We start from the raw sequence: 22,172 nt of genomic DNA on the forward strand, positions 1-22,172 counted from the left end.
TTGTATTTAACAGACGCTCAGCATATGTTTATGTGTACTTGTTGCCCCATTATAGCATCAGCTCCTTGGCAGAAGGGATTGTCTCCTTCTCTGTATCTGTGACCCCCCCAAGAGCCCAGCAGAGTGTCTGGCAGATGGTAAGTACTTAACACTTGCTGACTGACTGACTGATCTAAAATTGAGCAGACTGAGTGTTAACCAATAGTTCAGTAATAATGAAGTCACATGGAATCTGGGGGCTCAGAGTAGCATTCCCCTGGCACCAGACAGAGCTACAATTATAACACAGCACAAATAATGTCTGTCCTTCACTTAAAGGCCTCCAAGGAGATGACAGTGGCAACATGGGCCAAAGCAAGAAACTTTTTTAAAAGTACAGGTATTTCCCAGAGTCAATGTAAAACACTGCTAACTTCAAATAAAGATGGAGAAGAATGCTTGCCATTCACTATTCCCTTCTGCTCCTCAGAACCTGAAAGAGACAGAGGAAGCTCAAATACCTTGAGATCCAGCTTGGTGTTAACCGGATCCTGGACATCAGCCTCGAGCACAGTGCTGGACTCTGACTTTACTGTCTGCTGAATGTCTGTAGGCTCTGTCTTCATTGCATGATTGTCTGCAGTGGAACCAATTCCAAAGAAGTCTAATATTACCACCCAAGTTTGCAGAGTGATCAGCACATCAAGGCAGTTAAAATCAACATCAACACTCCTGTTGATTCGATTATAGCAAGAAGAAAACTCAGGGTGCTTCTTGTCCACAAGAAATATATTGATGTGGACCAAAGAGTCATCAAATTTACTCTTTCCACAAAAGACCTTCGGTTCCTCCACAGTTGGAGAAGGAGGCGGGGTCAAGGGATAATCTTTGCTTTTGTCTTCTTTTTGCTTTTTCCGAGATGTGCAGGTGGGCCTTTGGTACAACTGAAAGACATTTGGAGCTTCTTCCATGTGGGAAGGTAGAGACCGGGGCATGTCAGGATACTCTACATTGGATACTAAGGGGCAAGATTGGGAAAGATATTCCTTGTGCACTAAGCTAGATGGTTTGGGAGCTCCTCGAGATACCATGAGGTTCTTATACTTTGAGTCTGGATTCTTCTCCAAAAGGTCTTCCATCAGCAAAGAGCGCAAAGCAATCTGAATGGACAAAGTCTGAGGATGGTCTTTACTAAATTCAACATCAAAATCTTGAAACTTTAAGCTCACAAGACCTTGGGCTCCTAAGGTCAAATCTCCACTCAACTGAACCTGAAGCTCTGAAATACAAAAGTTGGCTTGGATCTGTGTGAAGGATTTTACTTCCCTCACAGACAAGGACTTCTGAGAAGTACTGGAAAAGCTAGAATGGCTAAACAATCCATTCTCCTTCCGTTCAACACAGGGCTCACCACCAGCACTAAGGGAAGGAAGAGGAGAATTAGGGCTAGGCAATGAGGTAGAATTGGTGGGAAATTTATTTAAGTCTTCACTGTAGACTAGGTTGTCCAATGTTTGTAGAACTTGCTCATATACGTGTTTTGCCAACACCACCTGCATTTGAAGAGATAGACAATTACTCAGTTTCTCCCATATTTAAGCTGAAGTGAACATTTCTGAGAATTCTTACAGTACTGCTTCTATAAAAGTTATTGTAACTATATTGTAAGTGAAGAACAGAAAAAGTAGATTAATGTAATGGGCTAGACAACAATGAATTAAAAATAATTAAACAATACAATATACAACAAACCCTAAAACATAAATTACCAAGGAAATAATTTCCTATTTGAAAAGAATTGGGGCAGCTAGGTGGCGCAGTAGATAGAGCACCGGCTCTGGAGTCAGGAGGACCTGAGTTCAAATGAGACCTCAGACACTTGACACTTACTAGCTGTGTGACCCTAGGCAAGTCACTTAACCCCAATTGCCTCACAAAAAGAAAGAAAGAAAGAAAGAAAGGAAGGAAGGAAGGAAGGAAGGAAGGAAGGAAGGAAGGAAGGAAGGAAGGAAGGAAGGAAGGAAGGAAGGAAGGAAGGAAGGAAGGAAGGAAGGAAGGAAGGAAGGAAGGAAGAAAGATAGAAAGAAAGAAAGAAAGAAAGAAAGAAAGAAAGAAAGAAAGAAAGAAAGAAAGAAATAAAGAAATAAAGAAAGAAAGAAAGAAAGAAAGAAAAGAAAAGAAAAGAAAAGAAAAGAAAAGAAAGGAAAAGAATTACTGGGAAAAATGGAAAGCAATCATGCAAAAATTAGATCCAGGCCAACATCTTATACTATGTAACAAAAAAAATTCACACTGAAGATTGACTGCCTCATGTTTTACAGAAAAAATTGAGGCTGTTCACCCATGAACTGCCTCCTCTCCCTTCTTTCTCGATTCCTACCCCTCACTAGCCTTCTGCTACTATGTCCTCCTTCACCCTGGTCTCACCAAGGCCAACCTCTCTCCTTGTTCAAGCATTCCCATTCCATCCCTTTTCCTTCAACAGATTACCTCCTGTCATGCCCACTCATGGCTTATTTCTGAGCTCTTCCTGTCTACAGTTTCATTCCCTACTGCCTACAAACAGGTCCATGTCTCACCCATCCTCAAAAAACTTTAATCCTTCTATCCCTGCTAAGTACCATCCTACATCTCTTCTGTTCTCTCCTCTTACTCTCTTCTTAACCCCTTATTATCTGGCTCCAACCTTATCACTCCACCAAAACTATTCTCTCCAAAGTTAATAATGATCTCTTAGTTGCCAAATCCAATGGCCTTTTATCAATCTTCATTCTCTTTGACCTCTCAGCAGCCTTTAACACTGTTGATCACTCTCTCCTTAACTGATTAGGTGCCTACTATGGGCCAGGGATTATGCTAAGCATGGGGGATACAAAAAGAAGCAAAAGACACTCCCTGCCATAAAGGAGCTCACAATCTAATGGGAGAGAGAACATGCAAATATATACAAAACAAGATATATGTACAAATATGTACAAACTATATCTATATGTGTATACACACACACACACACACACCCACACACACCCCCACACACCAGGTATACAGGACAGCTGTGGTTGTTTAGTTGTTCAGTCATGTCTAACTCTTCGTGACCCCATGTGGGATCTTCTTGTCAAAGATAGTGGAGTGGTTTGCCCTTTCCATCTAGTGGTTTGCCATTTTCCTTTTACCAAACAGGATTAAGAGACTTGCCAGCTAGTAAGATAGCTAGTAAGTGTCTGAGGCCAGATTTGAACTCAGGTCTTTCTGACTCCAGGCCAAGACTTGACCTACTGTGCCAACTTGTTGCCCTATACGGGATAATTAGGAAATAATTAAAAGAGGAAAGAGCTATTTCAGAGGTTAGGGAAGGCTTCCTGTAGAAGGTGGGATTTTATTGGGACTTAAAGGAAGCAGGCAGAGAGAAGAAGGAAGAGTGTTCCTCAACTCCACCTACTGACTTCCTTGGCTTCCTTTAGGTTCCAATTAAAATATGATCTTTTGCAAAAAGCCTTTCCCAACCCCTCTTAACTCTAGTGTCTTCCCTCTGTTAATTATTTCCAATTTATTCTACATATAGTTTGATACACACACACACACACACACACACACACACACATTTGTTTGAACGTTGTTTTCCCCATTAGACCATAAACTCCTTGAGAGCAGGAACTGCTTTTGCCTCTTTTTTGTATCTCCAGAAATTAGCACAGCACCTGACACTTAGTAGGCATTTAATAAAAGTTCATTGATTGAATGAATATGGGACCTGAATATTAAAATTCATATATAATAGAAGAGCACCAGATCAAGGACCTGTCACAATCAGGGAGAGTAAATTCTTAACTAAATAAGGATAGAGGAGATGACAATAAAATACATAATTTTGTTAGATATATGAAATAAGAAAGCTTTTGTATGAACAAAATTAGTCTAGTTAGTATAAGAAGGGAAGCACTTAATTGGGGAAAATCCTTGTATCAAATATCTATGAAAAGTGTCTGATATTCAAAATATATAAAAGCAACTAGTAAAATATTTAAGACCAGGGGGCGGCTAGGTGGCACAATGAATAAAGCACTGGCCCTGGATTCAGGAGTACCTGAGTTCAAATCTGGCCTCAGACACGTGATACTTACTAGCTGTGTGACCCTGGGCAAGTCACTTAACCCCCACTGCCCCACAAAAAAAAAATATTTAAGACCAAAATCCATTCTCCAATAAAGCAAAGGAGAGAGACAATCCTTAAAATAAGAATCACAAGCAATTAACGACCACATGAAACAATGTTTACTAATAATAAAAAATGCAAATCAAAACAACCTTTACTTGGTGATCTCATCAGTTCCTACAGTTTAAACTTCCATCTCTGTGCTCAAGTATCCCAGGCACTCCCACCCCATCCCCACTCAATATCCTCTCACGGCTCCCTACTGCCTCCAGGATCAAATACAACATGCTTTGCTTAGCACTCAAAGCCTTTCATAACCTACAACTGTTTCCCATCTTTCCAGGGCTTTTATACCTTCCTCCTACCTGCCAAAGGAAGCCTTTCCCAATCCCTCTTAATTCCAGCTTTCCCTCCATTAATTATTGCCTATTTATCCATGTAGGATGTGTTTATACATTATCTGTTTGCGTGCTTTCTTGCCCATTAAATTGGAAGCTCCTGGAGGGAGCTGAGCACAGCACGTGCCACAGAGGAGGCATTTAATAAACTGTTATCCACTGACAGCAGAATCTTCGTGCTATCACTTACTACTTACAGCCAGAAATCTGTCCTAATATTCACTACAATGGGATATTACTATCAGTGGTCATTTAAAATCATGAAGCAAATATCCTGGAAATGAAAAAGTTTTTACCTGAACAGGATTAACAAATTTTCCTTCAATCTTCATAATACTTGAGGTTCCCACATCATCTGGGCAATGGGTGAAGGTTAGCTCACATTCCCTCTCTATAGGTATCTTTTCCAGTTTAAATTGGATGGTGGTGTTGTTCAGAATGTGGAAAGCTGACAAAAAAGAGTGTCTTTTTAAAGCAACAGGGTACACTTTACCCTACTCAATGTTACTTATGACTAAATGTCGCCATGAGTTTAACTTGGCTCACGGGGCAGTATAGCCTAGAAGTGAGGGTTATTCAGAAAAGTAACAGGCTGGAAAACTGTAGTCAAAAACAACCTGCGGTGTACATGCCAGGCCTACTGTCTAGAAGCAATAAAAGACCACGGTCAGTTGGCACAAGGATGAACACTTTGGTGGTATCAACTGAAATAAATATATAAGTATTAAGTTCCAACTACGTACAAGGCCACGTGATGTGGTGTCAGCATCAGGACACCCTCACTTTTAAGATCTCACCCACCTCCAACTGAGCTGCTTGACACTACTTAGCTTCAAAGCGTATCATGATGGCAGTTAATCTCTCTAGGCCTTGATTTTCTCATCTATAAAATAAAGGGGTTGGACCAGATGATCTCTGAGATCCCTTCTATTTATAAACCCTATGGGGTTATGAACTTATGTTCTTATAACTCGTACTTGACTAAGAGACATATAAAAGCACTTTAAAATACTAGGCTGCTAAATAAATGTAAATATTAGCCTACACTTATATTATTATTGGGAGTGTTATTACAAACTTCTATTCATATGACCACCTTCTACAGCAAGGAGTTATAAGTTCATATACAGGATTTTTTAATGGAAATTTAACACCTAAGACTCAGGGCAAACAAAGGTCAGGAAAAAAGGTGCCAAATGTGGTACAATGAATATATTTTCAGACTTTTCCCATGAACTCATTGGGTTTTGCAGATTTTTTTTCTTCCTCCTTGTCTTTACAGATATTATTTGTTCTATGGAATGACTTTCTGGGAAAGGTATGGAGAAATACTAGGAAAAAAATCTGGTGATTAAAAAAAAGATCCATTAAAATTTACTTAAAACAAAAAAGTCACCCAACTGTCATAATATAGATTAATAAACCAAATCATTTGGTGTCTGATTGGATTCAAAATAAGATTCTATTCTAGATCACCTGTATTAGCAGCCTTATAAAGTTAACAAGAAGGACCTACTTTAAAACTCCTACAAGGAGGTATACTGAAAGCTTCTTATTCTAAGTCAGTCACTCTGGCCCTCACCCCATAGTGTGCACCTTTCCCTAGGATGTCTAAGCAGAAGCAGGGCTACTCTCATTCATGCATTTTGCAGAGGAGATATTCCTACTTTAGGCGTGAAGTTTGACTACATGACCTCTAGCATGTTACAGTTTGCCATTTAAAACAAGTCTTTTTTGGTGAAATATGACTTGAAGTGAGAGGAATTCTAATGATCACTTCTCTAAAATAAAAATTTGCTATCTGTGGTATCTGAACAAATTCTTCTAGGAAATTTTGCTTTTAAAAGCAAACTACTGGAGGGCAGCTAGATGGCGCAGTGGTTAAAGCGCTGGCCCTGGATTCAGGAGGACCTGAGTTCAAATCCAGCCTCAGACACTTGACACTTACTAGCTGTGTGACCCTGGGCAAGTCACTTAACCCCCATTGCCCCACAAAAAAAAAAAAAAAGCAAACTACTAAATGACCTGGGGTTGGGATCCTGAATTCCAAAGAGTTACATAACTCACCTTGACCTCTATGCAGAGATTCAAAGAAATCATGTCGTGTGAAATGAGTTTCCTCCTGGCTATTAACACTGGCAGAACCAGAAGGAGGGTGGAGAGACTGGCTTACTTCAGATCCAGAACCCTTCCTGCCTGCCAACTGAGTGCAGTTCAAAGAGTATAGTTTAATGTCTTTGATTTCTACCTGGAGCCGGTCACTTCTTGATTCATCTTCACCTGCCACAAAATTCTGAATGAAGATCTGTCCTAAATGTCCTACCAACAGCTCAGGACTTCCAGGTTTTCGAGGGATTGAGACAACTGGTGATTCTATATTGACATTTAAGATAAGCTTCACAGTGTCACTGACAGTTGTGGATGGGTCAAAACCATAGACCTCACTTTCTTCAAAGACAAAAGGATCCCGAGGCTTCCGAGGCGTTTCAAAGAGAGAGACCATCTCACTGTACTCTGCAGTTTTAGTGGCCAAAACTGTGGTGACTTTGGAGGCTGCAGTTTTCAGCATGCTTCGGAAATTCTCCTCAAGTTCATCCATGGACAGTGTTAACTCCTTTAGAAATTTAGCAGAGTGGTTGTAATGCAGGGACGCCATCTTGAGGTTAAGCGAACACTCCTGTTTAGATTTCTCAACAAATGTGAAACTCAGTGCTTCTGTGAGGGTGGCATCTTCCATTTTAACAAAGACAGATTCAAAGTAGCCAATATCACTAACAATGTTTTCATAGTCTACAGAATTTCCAATGCTGACCACATACTGGTTCTTGACATTATCTTGTGTCAAGTCCATGAGCTGCAGACAACCAAGAGAACCGTTCACATCAACTGTGTTACCCATGGAGACATTAACTTTGGTTCCACCTATACTCGCAGTTGCTATTTTTCTGCCATATTTTTCCCCATTTGTCATTCCCACTGTCCGAAGCAGCAACAAGTTGAGTCTATGAATATCCACGGCAACCTCTGTGTTTTGCTCATAAGTAGACTGAAAAGTTTCTTGTTCCCTGAAACTTCTTTCAAAATCTGTCATCAAAGGCTGAGGGCTAGAATCATCTTTTTCCTTAGGAAAGGATTTTTGAAGAAAACCAATCAGCTCTACAATTGTTTCTGGATTCAAAATGATATCTAAATTATTTACCTGTAATGATATCACCTGGAGGGTGCTGTCTAAATTCATTGAGGGGCATTCGGAACTAACAAACTGGTATTCTAACTTAATGAGGGACTCCTGATCTTTGGTGATTAAATTGTTAAGTGCAACATTAGTGGCTGCAATACATCGATCACTCAGTGTGGCTGCATCGGGTCCAGTGACAGGTGACTGGGCCCTGCTATCCCGGAGGCTTCCGGTTGGAATATCAAAACTCAAGTTCTTGTGTGAAGCCATTAAGAGATCAAAGTCAGCACCATAAGTCTGCATAGTGTCCACCAAGAGTAAGCCATGAACAGTGAGTGACACCTCAGCATCATAAGGCCTCTTCACAAAATGAGCATTGGTACCAAACACTTTGAGCACAGAAATATAACGTCCATTGCTCTCAACACCAAGTTGCATACAATTAACTTTGAATTCAGCTAAAAGGAGCTGTGATTCCACCAGAACCTCCCTTGTGTGCTGCTCCAAAACCACAACACTCTGAGTCAAATTCATGACTGAGTCTTGCAAGCTACCCTGCTGTTCCTCTTGAGGAAAAATCTTCTCCTTGCTCAGTGCATCAGAAGGCTTTACTTCTGAAGTGGTCAAGAGGGCAAAGCAATTCTTCAAGGCAGAAATTTTATCCTCATTGATATGGATTTTCAAATCTGGTAAATTCCCCGAGAGCACTGCCCCAGGGTACCTGGGATCTGATGTATAAATCAATCGGCGTTCTAACTGTAAGTGCACATTGAATTTCTCTACCACGTGCGTTGGTCCCACATCAATGTCCTGGACGTGCTTCCAATTGTCTTTCACCCGTCCAACCATGATCTGGAGGTCCATAAATGATAAGGAATATCTCTCATACATCTTTGTGCTCATTAAATGTGCCTGAAGTTGCTCTTCACTGAATTCAACTGCAGGAAATGGTGGGGTTTTCACTCCATTCCTGCTGCTTGTCTGAAGGGGTGGGGTGTTAGGAGGGGTTGCAAGAGGTGTCTTATATTCATCATCACTAAGCTCATTCGTGTCAGAAGAGGAACCTTCTGTACTTTTCTTCTTATAATCATCTGCAAATCGAAAAGAGAAAAATCAACGTAAAGTTTTCTTCTCCATTTTGATAACAGCGGTCTTCTTCCCTTCAACATGATTGTAAGAAAAACTCAAGAACTACACAATTCCATTCAAAAACTGTATCTATTAACTGGAGAAAAGTTGAATACATTGTGGACATAAGGGATTGTTACTGCATCAAAAAGAATAACAAAACACAAAGAATATAAAAAATACAGAAAAACACATGAAACTATGCCAAGTGAAGAAAGCAGAAGAGCAATGATATGCACATTCAATGTAATTATGAAAAAATAACAAGACATAAGCAAAAGATTATAAAGGGACATAAAAGCAAACAAGGTCTTATTATTTTACAAAAATAAAGATAGAAGTCGTTTGAGAAAATTATAAATATTATATACAATCCTTTCTATTTTGTTATATATTTAAATGTTTTTATAGCTATTCACTAAGCTTAAAAACAGACTAAAAAATTTTTTTAAAATTCTTCCTCTACATAGTCTATATGGTCATGACATGTAGACTCAAAAACAAAAATAAAAGCTATGCTATATATGATTAGAGTTAATTGCTTACTGCATTACCTAAATTATTTTAAAATGCGTGGTAAATTAAAATATTTAGCTTGCTAGAACTAATAGTTATAGTTTATTCTAGATTTGGTTTACAATTTTTGCTAAATAATTCTGGTAAATATGGTTCAAAATGTCTTATTACTTTCAGCCTTCATACAAACAGACCAGTGCTGAAAAGTTGTAGATTGTAGGAAAGCAGATTAGTAGATAAGCAAGCTTCTGAGGAATAAAATTCTTGAAGGGAAGAAATCAGTCCAGAAGGGATGAGATTTACTAAAGAATAAAATTCTGAAGACCTGAAGGGAAACAATTCCATTGAGGACAAAAGGAGCTAACCAATCAAATTAGATTTTAAAAGAAATGTATCTGCATCCTGAACCATCACCAGTCATTTTGACTTTTGTCTTGCCCCCTGGACTCCGAAGATTGCCAGAGAGAGTAAGGCTGACAACTTTGTGCAGCTTTACCTAACTCTATTAATTTTTTTTTTTTTTTTGCGGGGCAATGGGGGTTAAGTGACTTGCCCAAGGTTACACAGCCAGTAAGTGTCAAGTGTCTGAGGCCGGATTTGAACTCAGGAACTCCTGAATCCAGGGCCGGTGCTTTATCCACTGCGCCACCTAGCCACCCCCAGCTTTACCTAACTCAAATTCAATTCACACACAAGTCAAAACATCACACTCATGATATTCCTGGTCCTCTTCAAGAATGAAGGATGAACAATAACAGCAAAAGAAATGTACAAAAGATGGCAGCAAGGCCAAGAATGAATAAGAGTGTGGCACGGTCCTGTAAAGACAGTATCAGGAAAACTGAACTTCAGAATGAGCCCAGGCTGGCAAGACCAAAAAAAAAAAAAAAAAAAAGGATTGGTTTATTTTTTTAAGCTATATGGAAGAAAGGGGGGACAGGATCAAAGATGATGTAGGCCTTTGGGGTGGATGGGACAATGACAACTCACAAAAAAGAAAGGCAGAGCTGCTCAAATTCTTTGTTTTGGTTTTCTCTACAGGGAAGAATGGCCTTTCTCCACTGCACACTCCAGAATGAAAATGACTAAGAGGGATAAGTAATGAGATAATAAAAGAACACTCAGCTTGTCCCTGATGAATACAAGATCCCTGACCCAAATGAACTATATCTATAGGTCCTAAAAGAACTGGCAGGTACAACTACTGAGTCATTGACACTGATATCTGAAAGATCACAAAAAATGAGAAGGTACCATGAGATTGGAGAAGGGCTAACATGCTTCCAATTTTCAAAAAATGCAAGTCTGCAAATTATATACAAGTGAGTTGCCCTTGATTCCTAAGAAAAATCTAAAACAGATCATTAAAAAGATGGCTGATGAGCATCTCCAGAGGAAATCACTGATTACAAAGAATTATCCCAACTTTATCAAGAACAGAGCATGCCAAATTAACCTCATTTTCTTTTCGGACAGAATAACAGAGACAGCTTTTCATCAAGTATCTCCTACTATTCTTGTGGTGAAAGTGACAAACACTGATTATACAATTAAACAATTCAAAGGTGTCAGAGTTGAGGCAAAGATTGGACTAAAAGCATTGCTGTTAGTGGTTCAATGTCCATAAGGCAGCAAGTCTCTAGCCTAGGGAGCTACGCTTGGCTTTGTACTATTGAACGTTTTTATAAATGGCTTAGATAATGACACAGATAGTGTGCTCACCATATCTTCGGGTGGCACTAAGCTGGGAGGAAGAGCTAACATCCTGGATGACCGGGTCAGGATTCATCTTGACAGGCTAGAGTCCTGGACTGAATCTAGTAAGAATTCAGTGGGGAAAAAATGTAAAGTCTTAAACTTGGGTACAAAAAAAAAGTCACTTCCACAAGCATAAATAGGCAAAGTATGGATGGAGAACAATTGTTCTAGGAAGATCTAGGCGTTTTAGTACCTGGACAGCACACTGTGAATGAATTGTGTAATAAGACCATCAAAAAAGCTATGGGAAGGGGCAGCTAGGTGGCGCAGTGGATAGAGCACCAGTCTTGGAGTCAGGAGGGCCTGAGTTCAAATCTGGCCTCAGACACTTAACACTTACTAGCTGTGTGACCCTAGGCAAGTCACTTAACCCCAATTGCCTCACCAAAAATACAAAATAAAATTTAAAAAGCTATGGGAGCAGTTAGGTGACATAGTGGATAAAGCACCAGCCCTGGATTCAGGAGGACCTGAGTTCAAATGCAGCCTCAGACACCTGACACTTACTAGCTGTATGACCCTGGGCAAGTCACTTAACCCTCACTGCCCTGCAAAAACAAAAACAAAAACAAAAAAAGCTACAGTGATCTTGGGCTGCATGGGGCAGAGCTTCCAGGAATGGGGAAGTACAGTCCAACTTTACTTGCCCTCATCAGACCTCATTTAGCTATCTGGTTTCAGTTCTGAGTGCCACAGTGTAAAAAGGCTTTTGATCACCTAAAAGGTATCCAGTGGACATTTAGGATAGGGTATGGGGCCTGGAGAAGAGAAGACCTGGGAAGCCCATAATAGCTGCCTTCAAGTATCTGAAGGCTGTCCCATGGACAAGAGTTTAGACTTGTTTTAGGAGGGCAGAACTAGGAACAAGGGGTGAAAGTTGCAAAGAAGCTGATTTAAGTTTGATGTCAGGGAAAACTTCCTAACAATGCAAACTGTCCAAAAGTGGAATGGCCTGACTTGAGAAATGATGGGTTCTCACTCCTTGGGGGTCTCTGGAGGTTGGATAACTGCTTGTCAAGAATGTTATAGAGTCATTTTAAGAAAACATGGAAAGACTTGCATGAAACAATGCAGACTGAACTGAGTCGAGCCAAGAGAATGTTGTATACAGTAGCAGCAACATTGTTCAAAGAGTAACTTGGAATGACTACGCTATTCTGAGTTATAGGAAGATTCAAATCAACTACAAAGGACCAATTACAGAAGATGCTAGATACCTCAAGAGAAAGAACTGATACAGGTATGAGGGCCAAAATTTAATATAAGGAGCGTTACTTGGGTGATTCGCCTTAATACTGGGGTCCCAGAAATATGAGGGACCTTTAAGGTTTATCTTCTCCTCTGAACTGCCCTTTTTAGATATTTCTCCCAGGCCAATAAGAAAGGAGCCTCTAAGCTTTAGTTCACAAAAGGATCAGATTTTATTATTTGGGAATTAATTAAACAACAAAGGTGAAACTAATAAAAATCAAAGATAAGGAAATAGGAAAATAGAAACAGAGATAAATATTATTAACTCTAAACTGAGCCTATGCAATCCCCAGACCGTTTTCCAATTAAGCTAGTTCAAAGGAATTTAGGGTTTTCTGTCATTAACACACCAAACACCTGAACAGCCTACCAGACTGAGAACCAGCACTCGCCACCAGGACAGTAGTCACGACGCAGAGAGAGCGAACTAGTATTCTGGAAGTGACTCGAGAGCTAGCGTTCTGGAAGTGCCCTCTAACCTCCCTTCAGGGAATGTTCAATCTTTTCTCCCCCAAAAGGGGAGATCCTTCAAAAGCTGCCTATACCACAAATAATTTTTACCACACAGGGAACTACATACTGTATAGTTTCACATATATATCAGTGTCAAATGTTGGCTTTCTCTAGTGAAGAGTTGGGTGGGGACATGGAATGGAAATAGCTTGGAACTCAAATGCAACCAAAAGAAAAAAATTACTTAAAAAAGAACATTGTATGAGTCTGGGCAAGTCACTTAACCCTAGTCGCCTCACCGAAAAAAAAGAAAAGAAAAGAATACTGTAGCAGAGACACCTTTCATGAAGAGGCTAAACCAGATGTAAGCTGAAGTTTCTCCACATTTTTAAATTTTGTGATTTGCAACAAAGAATATTAAATATACTAGTAATGAAAAGAGTTCAGAGCTATTAATGAAAAGAGTACTTTTTTAGTTCTCATTAGTTACGAGAGTCTCTTTATGAAACAAACTTCAACTAAGTAAAATCTCTAGCTCTCTAAGAATAAAACAACTGAGAACACAAATTATCACAAGATATCAAGACATTACAAACACCTTATTGGGGGAAGGTGGCAGATCACTCCACGAATGCCCTCACCTCGCTTCCTTTAGTGACAACCATACCTTGTGTATTGGTGAGCAATATCCGTCCCAGGTCCACGACAACTAAAACAGGATTCTTAAATTTGAAATCATCGGGGAATATCACCTGAGGGGCAGAAATATCTAACCGAACCGTCCAACGTTTGCTCTCCTCCTGTGAAAATGTTAAACGACAAAGAAGCATTTCTTACTATAACTCTTGAAATGGAGCGTCAATCGAGCCAGCAATTCTGCTGATGGAGCTGAAGCTCTGCCTGGTCAGACAAACAGAACCAATGGCTCCCCTTTGGTCTGGGACCTCTGCTTCGGCTATTCCTTGGCAGGCTAGGTGAAATGCTGGAACTGAGGCCCCGCTCTACTCATCGGCTCTGAGTCCCTCAAAGCTGTTTCCCTCTGAACCGCCTCTTTTCTTGGCACGCTTCCCAGGGCCTTCCTAACTGAGATCACCAGCCCTGCAGGCAGGTTCCCTTCTCACTCTGCCCCAGATCTCTGCCCTCTCTCCTCCCGCTGACCTCACAGAATGCCCAGCTTCCTTCGAAGCACAGCTTGACTGTTCCATGCCACCTCCTCACATGAGGCCTTTCCCTATTCCCCAGCTGTTAGTGTGCTATATTCCTTTTGAAACTACTTTAAATCATTCTTATATACATTTTCTATATACTTCTCTGCATATGTGTAATATTCCTCCATAGAAATGCAACCACCTTCTTGGAGGGGAATGTTTCATTTCTGTCTCCCTAGCAGTGAGCACAGTGCCACAAATGCTTGTTGAATGGAGCTGATTCTATTCCACCAGAGTAGAATGTGGGAGTTTTTTCTTCTCAGTTATTTAATGGTTCCATGAAACCAAGGACCCTGTCCTGATAATCTTTTCCTGTTGCCCAAAGAAAACAGTCATTCACACATTGTGAACACTTAACAAGTAGCCGCTGAACAAACACATGTCTGAAAGCAGTACAACAGGGTCTCCCTGAGAGGAATAAGGATCAGCTCTGAAATGCTGCCTTCGGAGCCACACGGAGCAGAGGTGAAGGCCCCTGCCTGCCTTGAGTCATCACTGGGGTCAAAGATGGCTCCCTTGTGTTCATTTTCACAAATCGATACCTGTTTATGGCAGCCCCGGGCCCTTCATAGCTATGGCTTAGCAAGTGGTCAGCTCTAGAGGTTCTTGAGCCATGACCGTGGTGAGGCAGCATGTCTTATGAGAACACATCTAATTTTTACATCTAACCTCAAACTGGGATCAGCTGCTAAAGCATCTAGTGACAATCACACAAATCAAAAGCATTTAAGGATGATCACTCACAATGAAATCACCCACTAGCAAACGGTCAATAGTTTGTCTGATTTCTGCCTTCGTCTGCATTTTCAGTTTGTTGTATTGTCTTCGAGCAGCTTCGGCAACTCTCAACTCAAGTTCAGACTGATAACCAAAACCTGGAAGATTGAAAGTAGACAAGAGACCAAATGGATCTTTGGCTAGCTAGATGGGCAGAGGAGGTAGAGGAACTGCTACTTCCCTAAGGAGAACCAAGCTCAGGAAAGAGCATCAACGATGAAAATTCCCTACAGCAATATTCCCTGAAGTCATATCTAGTAAATGAAACACAGTAAGTCAAGGGTCTTCAATTAAAGGGGTCCTCAAAAATAAGACAGAACTGTCTAGGAGAATTTTGTCATATAAGTTAGGAGGAGTGGCTGGCAATTAGTCAACTATTATGTCACTATAGATAATTTTCATATATATTATTCAGTTATTTAGCACTCTGAAGCTGCCTGAGGGAAGCAACATAGACATTGTTTTTGTCCTCTAGGCCTTGTTCCCTGAACCTCCATTAAAGTTTTAAATTAATGGCGGTCAAGTAGATTCATCATCAAAATAAAATATGGGCTCTGAGGAAAAAAATGTCAACAAGAAGCTGAACTAAAAGGGGAGGAAAGAGTACTTTAGGATCTTGACTTCTGGCAACACCAGGATTCTTATTATAATTTAAGTACTAAGGAAAACCAGAATTATTTACTGCAGTGGTCTTTCTACTGCTTCTGAGGAAATGAACAATACTAAAGCTTCTGAAGATAACCAGGAAAATTAGAGAACTAAAAAAATATAAACATAAAACAAAAAAAACAAAACAAAAAAGTTAACCTGAGGTATGAACCTTTCCCTTGTAGAAAAAATCTGCTACTTTCTTAATGGCCTGAGGATTATAAACGATATTCAAGGGCCTCGTGCTGACATTCAGCCGCCTCTCAAAGTGGCTGTGTATTGGATTCTTCTCATAGAGCATCTCAAAAACTGGAGCATCTGGATCAGCAGCTGGAAAGAGAAAGCAGATCTAATAAGGAGAGATAGCAAAAAGATGCTCTTCCTTGACTTAAAATAATACAGAGGTCATATCTGGGGGAAACTGTAAATGAGATGAAATGTACTGAATTGTGTCTTCAGCTATCTGACATGATGACAACACTGGATTGGCAAAGGTCTTTTCAATGATTTCTTCTGATTAATTCTAAATGGTAGCATCAAAAAGAAAATTGGCACAGTCTTCACCATAACGACCAGTAAGGAATATAAGGCACCTACTCTTTTACTGGTCCCAGGTGAAGAACCTGCCAAATAATAATAAGCTACACAACAAGGAGAAGTGTTAGGTTGAGAGCACTTTGCATGACCAAAATAACAGCATTCAAAATTGAATGCATTATATTTTTCTACTTTTTCAATCCCTATGCTAGAACAATAAGGAAACATACTATATTTAATCCAATACACAAAGTATATTTAATACAAAATATTTGTCATTTCAAAACCATGTGAAAACTTACCAGGACACTGATCACTTCTGTCTGAAGATGTTTGGAGACCAAGAGACTGTGAGACACTGCCAACTTCTTTTTGCTATTTTACAACACAGAATGCACAGGAAGGTGAGAGAATTAGGCACAATACGAACCTTTCTTCAGACTTTTAGAGATGCTTATGAGGAAGTACATGCCTTTAATGCAATTATGTTTAATGTATGTTTAATATTTAAAAAATCATAGGTCTTGTCCATGCTGCACTTAAGAGATAAATTACTTTATATTGTTTTTGCTTATTCCATGGGGTTATATGGTCCTTCTTATGAAGTGGAGTCCCTGCTCAATTAGAGGCTATGCATCCCACTTTTTCTATAACCCTCCCACAGTAGCCTGTTCTGTGCACAGCCATCCTTTCATTTGACTCTGAATAAAATATGAAAGGGCAATAGATTCTTCCAAGTTTAGCACAGAGCAGCTATGAACAGAGTGCTAGCTAAACAATTCACTAACCTAACTCTTTGGCCAACTTAATCCCACTTGGCCTGATGAGGCCAAAGGTCACTTGAGATATTTCTATTACTCACTTGGCTTGGAAAGATATGTTTTCCTGTCAGGTTTAGAAGCTACATCCAGAAAGTAGCAAGGGACAGGCAGCAAATGAACTAGAGTCAGGAATAAAGAAATTTGGCTAGTAACCTCCAAATGCAGCAGAATGGGCGCTTATATAATTCTTTTCCTCTAACTATTCAGGGTGACTTCAGGACAAGAGGGTAAGGATGCAAACATTCATTTCAACAGCACTTTTCCAAGTACCATCACCAAACTTGGGACAAATAAATAAATTTAAGTCAATCCATCTATCACTAAGAGGTGGTCAGATGGTGGAATGAATGGAATTAGCATTCATTATCACCTACTTGAAAAAAATGTTCGCTGGTTTTAGGGATCTGAAGGGATAATGAGTGCGGGCCAAACTACATACACACTGGTACATACTGGGTTAGGGAAGACAAGAAGAGGAAACATTGTTCCTTCGGTCACCAGGTCTTGGAGAAATAATCCACCCAAGCGAACCAAAAGTAAAGAAGAATTCCTCCGAGGCAGGGATTCTGCCATGAGTTTCACGTCTGGAAGAGACAAGTGTGAAAGCTGGTATCGTGCTTTATCAAAGTTAACCTATCACTCATACTTTCAAATTGTAAATTCTGCTAAGCCCCACCATTCTCAACAGCTGATGGACATGAGAGACAAGGAGAATAAAGTTCTTCCTTCCCTTTGGAGTCTTCATATAGAGCTGGGAGCCTGCCTTCAGACCACAGCCAAAGCCAATGGCTGGGGCTACCCCCCCCCCAATAAGTGGTCTTCTAGTTAAGAGCCAAGAGCCACCAGTCGAGACCACATAGAGAGCCTATGAGGTCAGTGGCAGGATGGACTGAACGGCCCCTAAAGGGCCTTCCAACTCTGAAGTTTTATAATATGATTCTGTGAAGCCGGAATTCACTCTTGGTGACACCGTGTAGAAATTCTGTAGAGACACGACGAAGCACATCTACATTATTCATTCATACAATCAATGTCGATTAAGCACTTAGCCAAGTCCTGGGGATATAAAAAGCGGCAAAAGAAAGTCCCTGCCCTCTGAGAACTTACAGTCTAATGATCATAGGATCTGGTGATAGAAGAGCCCTCAGAGCTTAATTTGGCCTTTCTCTTCATTTTACAAATGAGGTAACTGTGGCCTACACAGCAAAAGGAGCCAGCTCATGGTCACACGGGTAGTTAAGTGACAGAAGCAAGACAGCAGCCCAACTTTCTTGATTCCAAGTCCAGGGTTCTCCACACTGCACCAGTCTGTCTCACTCCCCTCACATAATTACTATGTGAAGAAGCTTGGCAAAGAAGGCCAGTTTGCTAGTTCACAAAAAGCTCATGCCAGCCTAGTCCTTTCTTCCCTGCAAAGGCTAACCCAGGAATATAATTAAACAGTCTGGCATTCCTTATTATCCAGCCTTCCCAAACTCTTGCTGAACTTGGGCAAGTGGCCACTTTGGGGCTGAAATGAAGAATTAAGAGAATAACAAGAACCGGGATGACGGCTTTGATTTCAAGTCACCAAACAGATCAAATCTTTAGGAAGGCACAATGTCTTGGAAGATGGACATCAGTGGGTGAATGCCTCTTTCCTACCTGAAAATTCGAGCTGCATGAAAGCACTCTCGTTCTCTGGAGGAGCGCCTTTCTCCTGATGTAATAAAGTCACTGTCCCACGCTGCAGCTGCAAATTCAGTTTAGCAAAGACATTGTCTCGTTTTGTGAATGTGTTCATGCAAGAGGCATCTGCAGTTGGGTCAAAAAACTCTTCAGTGCCTGAAGAACAGGAGCAACAGCATCCTTTAGATGAAGCATTTTAATGCATGATAATTCAAGCTACTCGACTACAATAGAAATAATGGGGGAAGAAGGAAGATGGACTCCCCAGGAGCAGATGGGAAGCTCATTTTGTAAGAAGTAGCTCTTTGGAACATAAAGAAAACCAGAAAATTTTAGGCAATGATGCAAAGCAAAAATAACGACAATGATGATGCTAGGAAGCTGAACTGGAACAATTCCTATGACAACAGACATGTACACGGCAGTTTCACTTTTCTCAGAGTTGTGCATACACCATCTCATTTGATCTCCCTAACTGGAACTACTCCAGGCTATATCGTCCCCACTGTATAGATGAAGATGAGGAAGCTAAGGCTCAGAGAGGGTAAGTGATTTGCGGCCCCCCCCCCCCCCCCGGGTCACAAAGCTAACACAAAGGGGCGGCCGGGTGGTGCAGTGGTTAGAGCACTGGCCTTGGAGTCAGGAGGACTTGAGTTCAAATCCAGCCTCAGACACTTGACACTTACTAGCTGTGTGACCCTGGGCAAGTCACTTAACCCTCATTGCCCTGCAAAAAAGCAAACAAAAACAAAGCTAACAAAAAGCAGAGATAGGATTTTAATCCAGGTTATCTTGACTTCAAGTCCAGTCCTCTAACCAGGCTGCCAAGCCACCCATAGAAGAATGGAACACATATAATTACCAGAGAAGAGGCAAAGTGAATGAAAATTAATGGACCAACAATCCTGAAGGGGACTCACAGAGTGATGATGAAAAGTTATGATACCTTATACAATGAAATTAATTCACTTAAACATCAGAAGTTTCACTAAGCATGTTTACTTGTATTTATGTTTAATATTAAGTCTTTAATAAAACACATAATTTCAACATAAAATAAAATATTGCACAGGCTGTGAGCAGAGCCAAGCATGGGAGGAGGCAGGAAGACCATTAGCCTTAGCCTTGAGCTCAAAAATACCCTCAAATTTAACAAATAAAAAACTACTATGATTCAACAATGAAAGTTAGATTTTTCCTCCATGATTAGAAGAATTCAATTTACACAGGAAAAAAAAGCAACTAGGAAAATATCTGTTAAACTAACATGTGGAATCCTTGGAGGGAAAAGGAAATTAACTTTTTGTAAGGACTTTTAACATTTGATTAATTATAAAACCAATAAGACAAAAAGTTGATATTCTACTCATTCTACACTAATAGTCCTAGTAACACTCCAGTAGCCAGTTTAAAGTCTAAAATTTTTTATCTTTCTCTTATCTCTTTTCCTGCAACAGTATACACACACACACACACACACACACACACACAGATTTGGTACTTTTCACCCTGGTAAATATTTTCCAAACACTTTTTTTTTAAACCAGATGAAAAAAATCTGCGGTTATATATACAAATGAAACACCAACTAGGGCCCCAGTGTCCTGAGAGGTTGCTGCCTCTCCTGGCCCACTATTTCAGCAAAATGCAAAAAGCCTTGGCTAACCACCTCATTACCAAACATGTAACCTTGTCCAGTTCTGGAACCACGATCAAGTCAGCTGTGCCAAGGGTCCTGGATGGGGTCTGTGTAGCCCCACTCTCCATTCCCACAACTTCCCAGACCAAAGTGCCTCTCCCTGGCTCCCAGTCCTCTCTGGGCCTTTTCTCTTCCATTAGAATAGAAGTTCTTTGATTTTATATTTGTAACACCAGCACTTGGCATATAATCAGCCAATAAACATTTATTAAGCACCTACTTTGTGCCAGGCACTGTGCTAAACTTGGGGGAACACAAAGAAAAGCAAAAGGCAGTCCCTACCTTCAAGGAGTTCACAGCTTAATGGGGGAGACAACATGAATGAACAAGATATGTACAAACAAGAGACAGATAGATGACGAATTAGAGCTAATCAACAGAGGGGAAGCACTAGCACTAAGGGGTCCCGAGAGGGGTGTCCTTGTAGAAGGTGAGATTTTAGCTGGGACTTGAAGGAAGCCAGAAATCAGAGATAAATAAAAAGATTCTGCACAGGGACCAGCCAAAGAAAATACCTGGAGCTGAAAAGTCAATCATTTTATGAGAAGAGCAGCAGGGAGGCTGGTGTTCCAGGATCAAAGAGTAGCTGGGGGTGGAAGGTGTAATAATATACTTTATAAAAGCTTCCCACTCTTTCATTCAATTCTCATTAACGAGACTAGTGATTTCAACTTCACCTTAAGCAAATATTTCCTAGAAGAAGGGAAATAAAAAGTCTAGCTCCAAACATACCCAGGATTTCTTCAGGGTTCCATTGTTCCTGCTTTTCTGTGACAAGCCCCTCAATTGGTCTCCCTTCAGGCATCTGCTGACCATACCAGCCTCCCCATCCAGGAAACCAAGACTGAAGATACTGCAGCATCCCACTGCCTCCGCCAGCTTCTGGATCTACAGGGGATTCTCCAGGAGAGTTTGATATAGGTTCTCGTAGACTCTGCTCCAATCAAAAACGTGAGCAAACATGAGCACCAAAGGAAAAAGCGAGAAGTGTTCTGGGCGCTAAAGCCCATCATCACTGCCTATGCCAAACAGAGAGGTTGCAGGCAGTGGAATCAGAGACTCTGAGGGACAAATGAATGCATACCGAGCATTCAAGGTATATGACAGTCTGAATAAGTATCTAGAGAAGAATGATTTCTTACCTCTGCCAGTTCTTCCTGTTTGTGGAATCGGTCATGAACCAACTCGTGTAAAACCTTGAGCTCTTCATAGCTCTGCTCCTCTTCGATTCGAGACATTTCCTCCTAGTCGACAGAAATACCAACAGGTTTCACAGCCTGTTCAAACTGGACACCCTCACAAACCACCTAAGTAAGTGTGCCCTGAGTGTACCAACGGGAAGCAATAAACCAATGTGTTTCTCCTACATTTGCTATCAGAGCTGCATGTATATTTATCATGTTTGTCATCAGACAGACTTCCCACACAAGTAACTATATTCTATTCGATCCCAGACTAGATCTTAGGTAAGAGTCAGTGTGGTTTATTTAACAGAGAGCTGACCCAGGAAGAAAACCTGGGGTCAAAGGCTGCCTCTGACACAGAGCAGCTGTGTGAGCCTGGGAAGATCAGCTAAAATCTTCAGTGCCCCAAGCAACCATCGGAGTGATGGAGATGCTTCCCATCCACATCACTGAGGGAAGCTTCCACAATGAGATCTCCCTATTCCAGGGATGCTACAGGTGCAAACCAAAAAGGAAATAAAATAAAATGAATAAGGATAATAAGGATAACAATAATAATAGAATGTCTTGAAGTTGTATCAAATATATAATGATCAAAGAGTGGTATTTTTAAAAGAGAAATTAAGAACATGATATATACGAATGACAGCTAAGTAAAAGAAAAAGTCAATGGGAATGACCAGATGAATAAAAATACCTGGAGACTCAGAGGGAATGTCTCACAAATTATGGCATTTTTTGCACTGAAATTCATGTAGTCAAACATTAATGGCTATAGTTTAATTGTTGCAAAATAGCTGCAAGTTTAATTAGTTG

General features: G+C 40.5%; 1 protein-coding gene across 6 annotated transcripts in view; it reads right to left on the reverse strand.

Annotated features, from left to right (window-relative positions):
* VPS13D (vacuolar protein sorting 13 homolog D) overlaps positions 1-22,172 on the reverse strand; it is a 338,497-nt gene that overhangs the window by 288,925 nt on the left and 27,400 nt on the right. For 5 of the 6 annotated variants that reach the window (XM_043991354.1, XM_043991352.1, XM_043991351.1 and 2 more), the window contains exons 11-21: positions 21,315-21,416; positions 20,905-21,106; positions 18,450-18,629; positions 17,259-17,389; positions 16,287-16,359; positions 15,607-15,777; positions 14,767-14,897; positions 13,482-13,614; positions 6,598-8,799; positions 4,827-4,978; positions 501-1,532 (exon numbers count right to left, since the gene is read on the reverse strand). In XM_043991354.1, coding sequence (XP_043847289.1) covers positions 501-1,532; positions 4,827-4,978; positions 6,598-8,799; positions 13,482-13,614; positions 14,767-14,897; positions 15,607-15,777; positions 16,287-16,359; positions 17,259-17,389; positions 18,450-18,629; positions 20,905-21,106; positions 21,315-21,416 — 4,509 coding nt within the window. Of the gene's footprint in view, positions 1-500; positions 1,533-4,826; positions 4,979-6,597; positions 8,800-13,481; positions 13,615-14,766; positions 14,898-15,606; positions 15,778-16,286; positions 16,360-17,258; positions 17,390-18,449; positions 18,630-20,904; positions 21,107-21,314; positions 21,417-22,172 lie in introns of those variants that run through there. The other variant, XM_043991355.1, reaches the window with a different exon arrangement.

This window comes from Dromiciops gliroides, chromosome 3, assembly GCF_019393635.1.
Source record: "Dromiciops gliroides isolate mDroGli1 chromosome 3, mDroGli1.pri, whole genome shotgun sequence".
NCBI classification, from domain to species: Eukaryota; Metazoa; Chordata; class Mammalia; order Microbiotheria; family Microbiotheriidae; genus Dromiciops; species Dromiciops gliroides.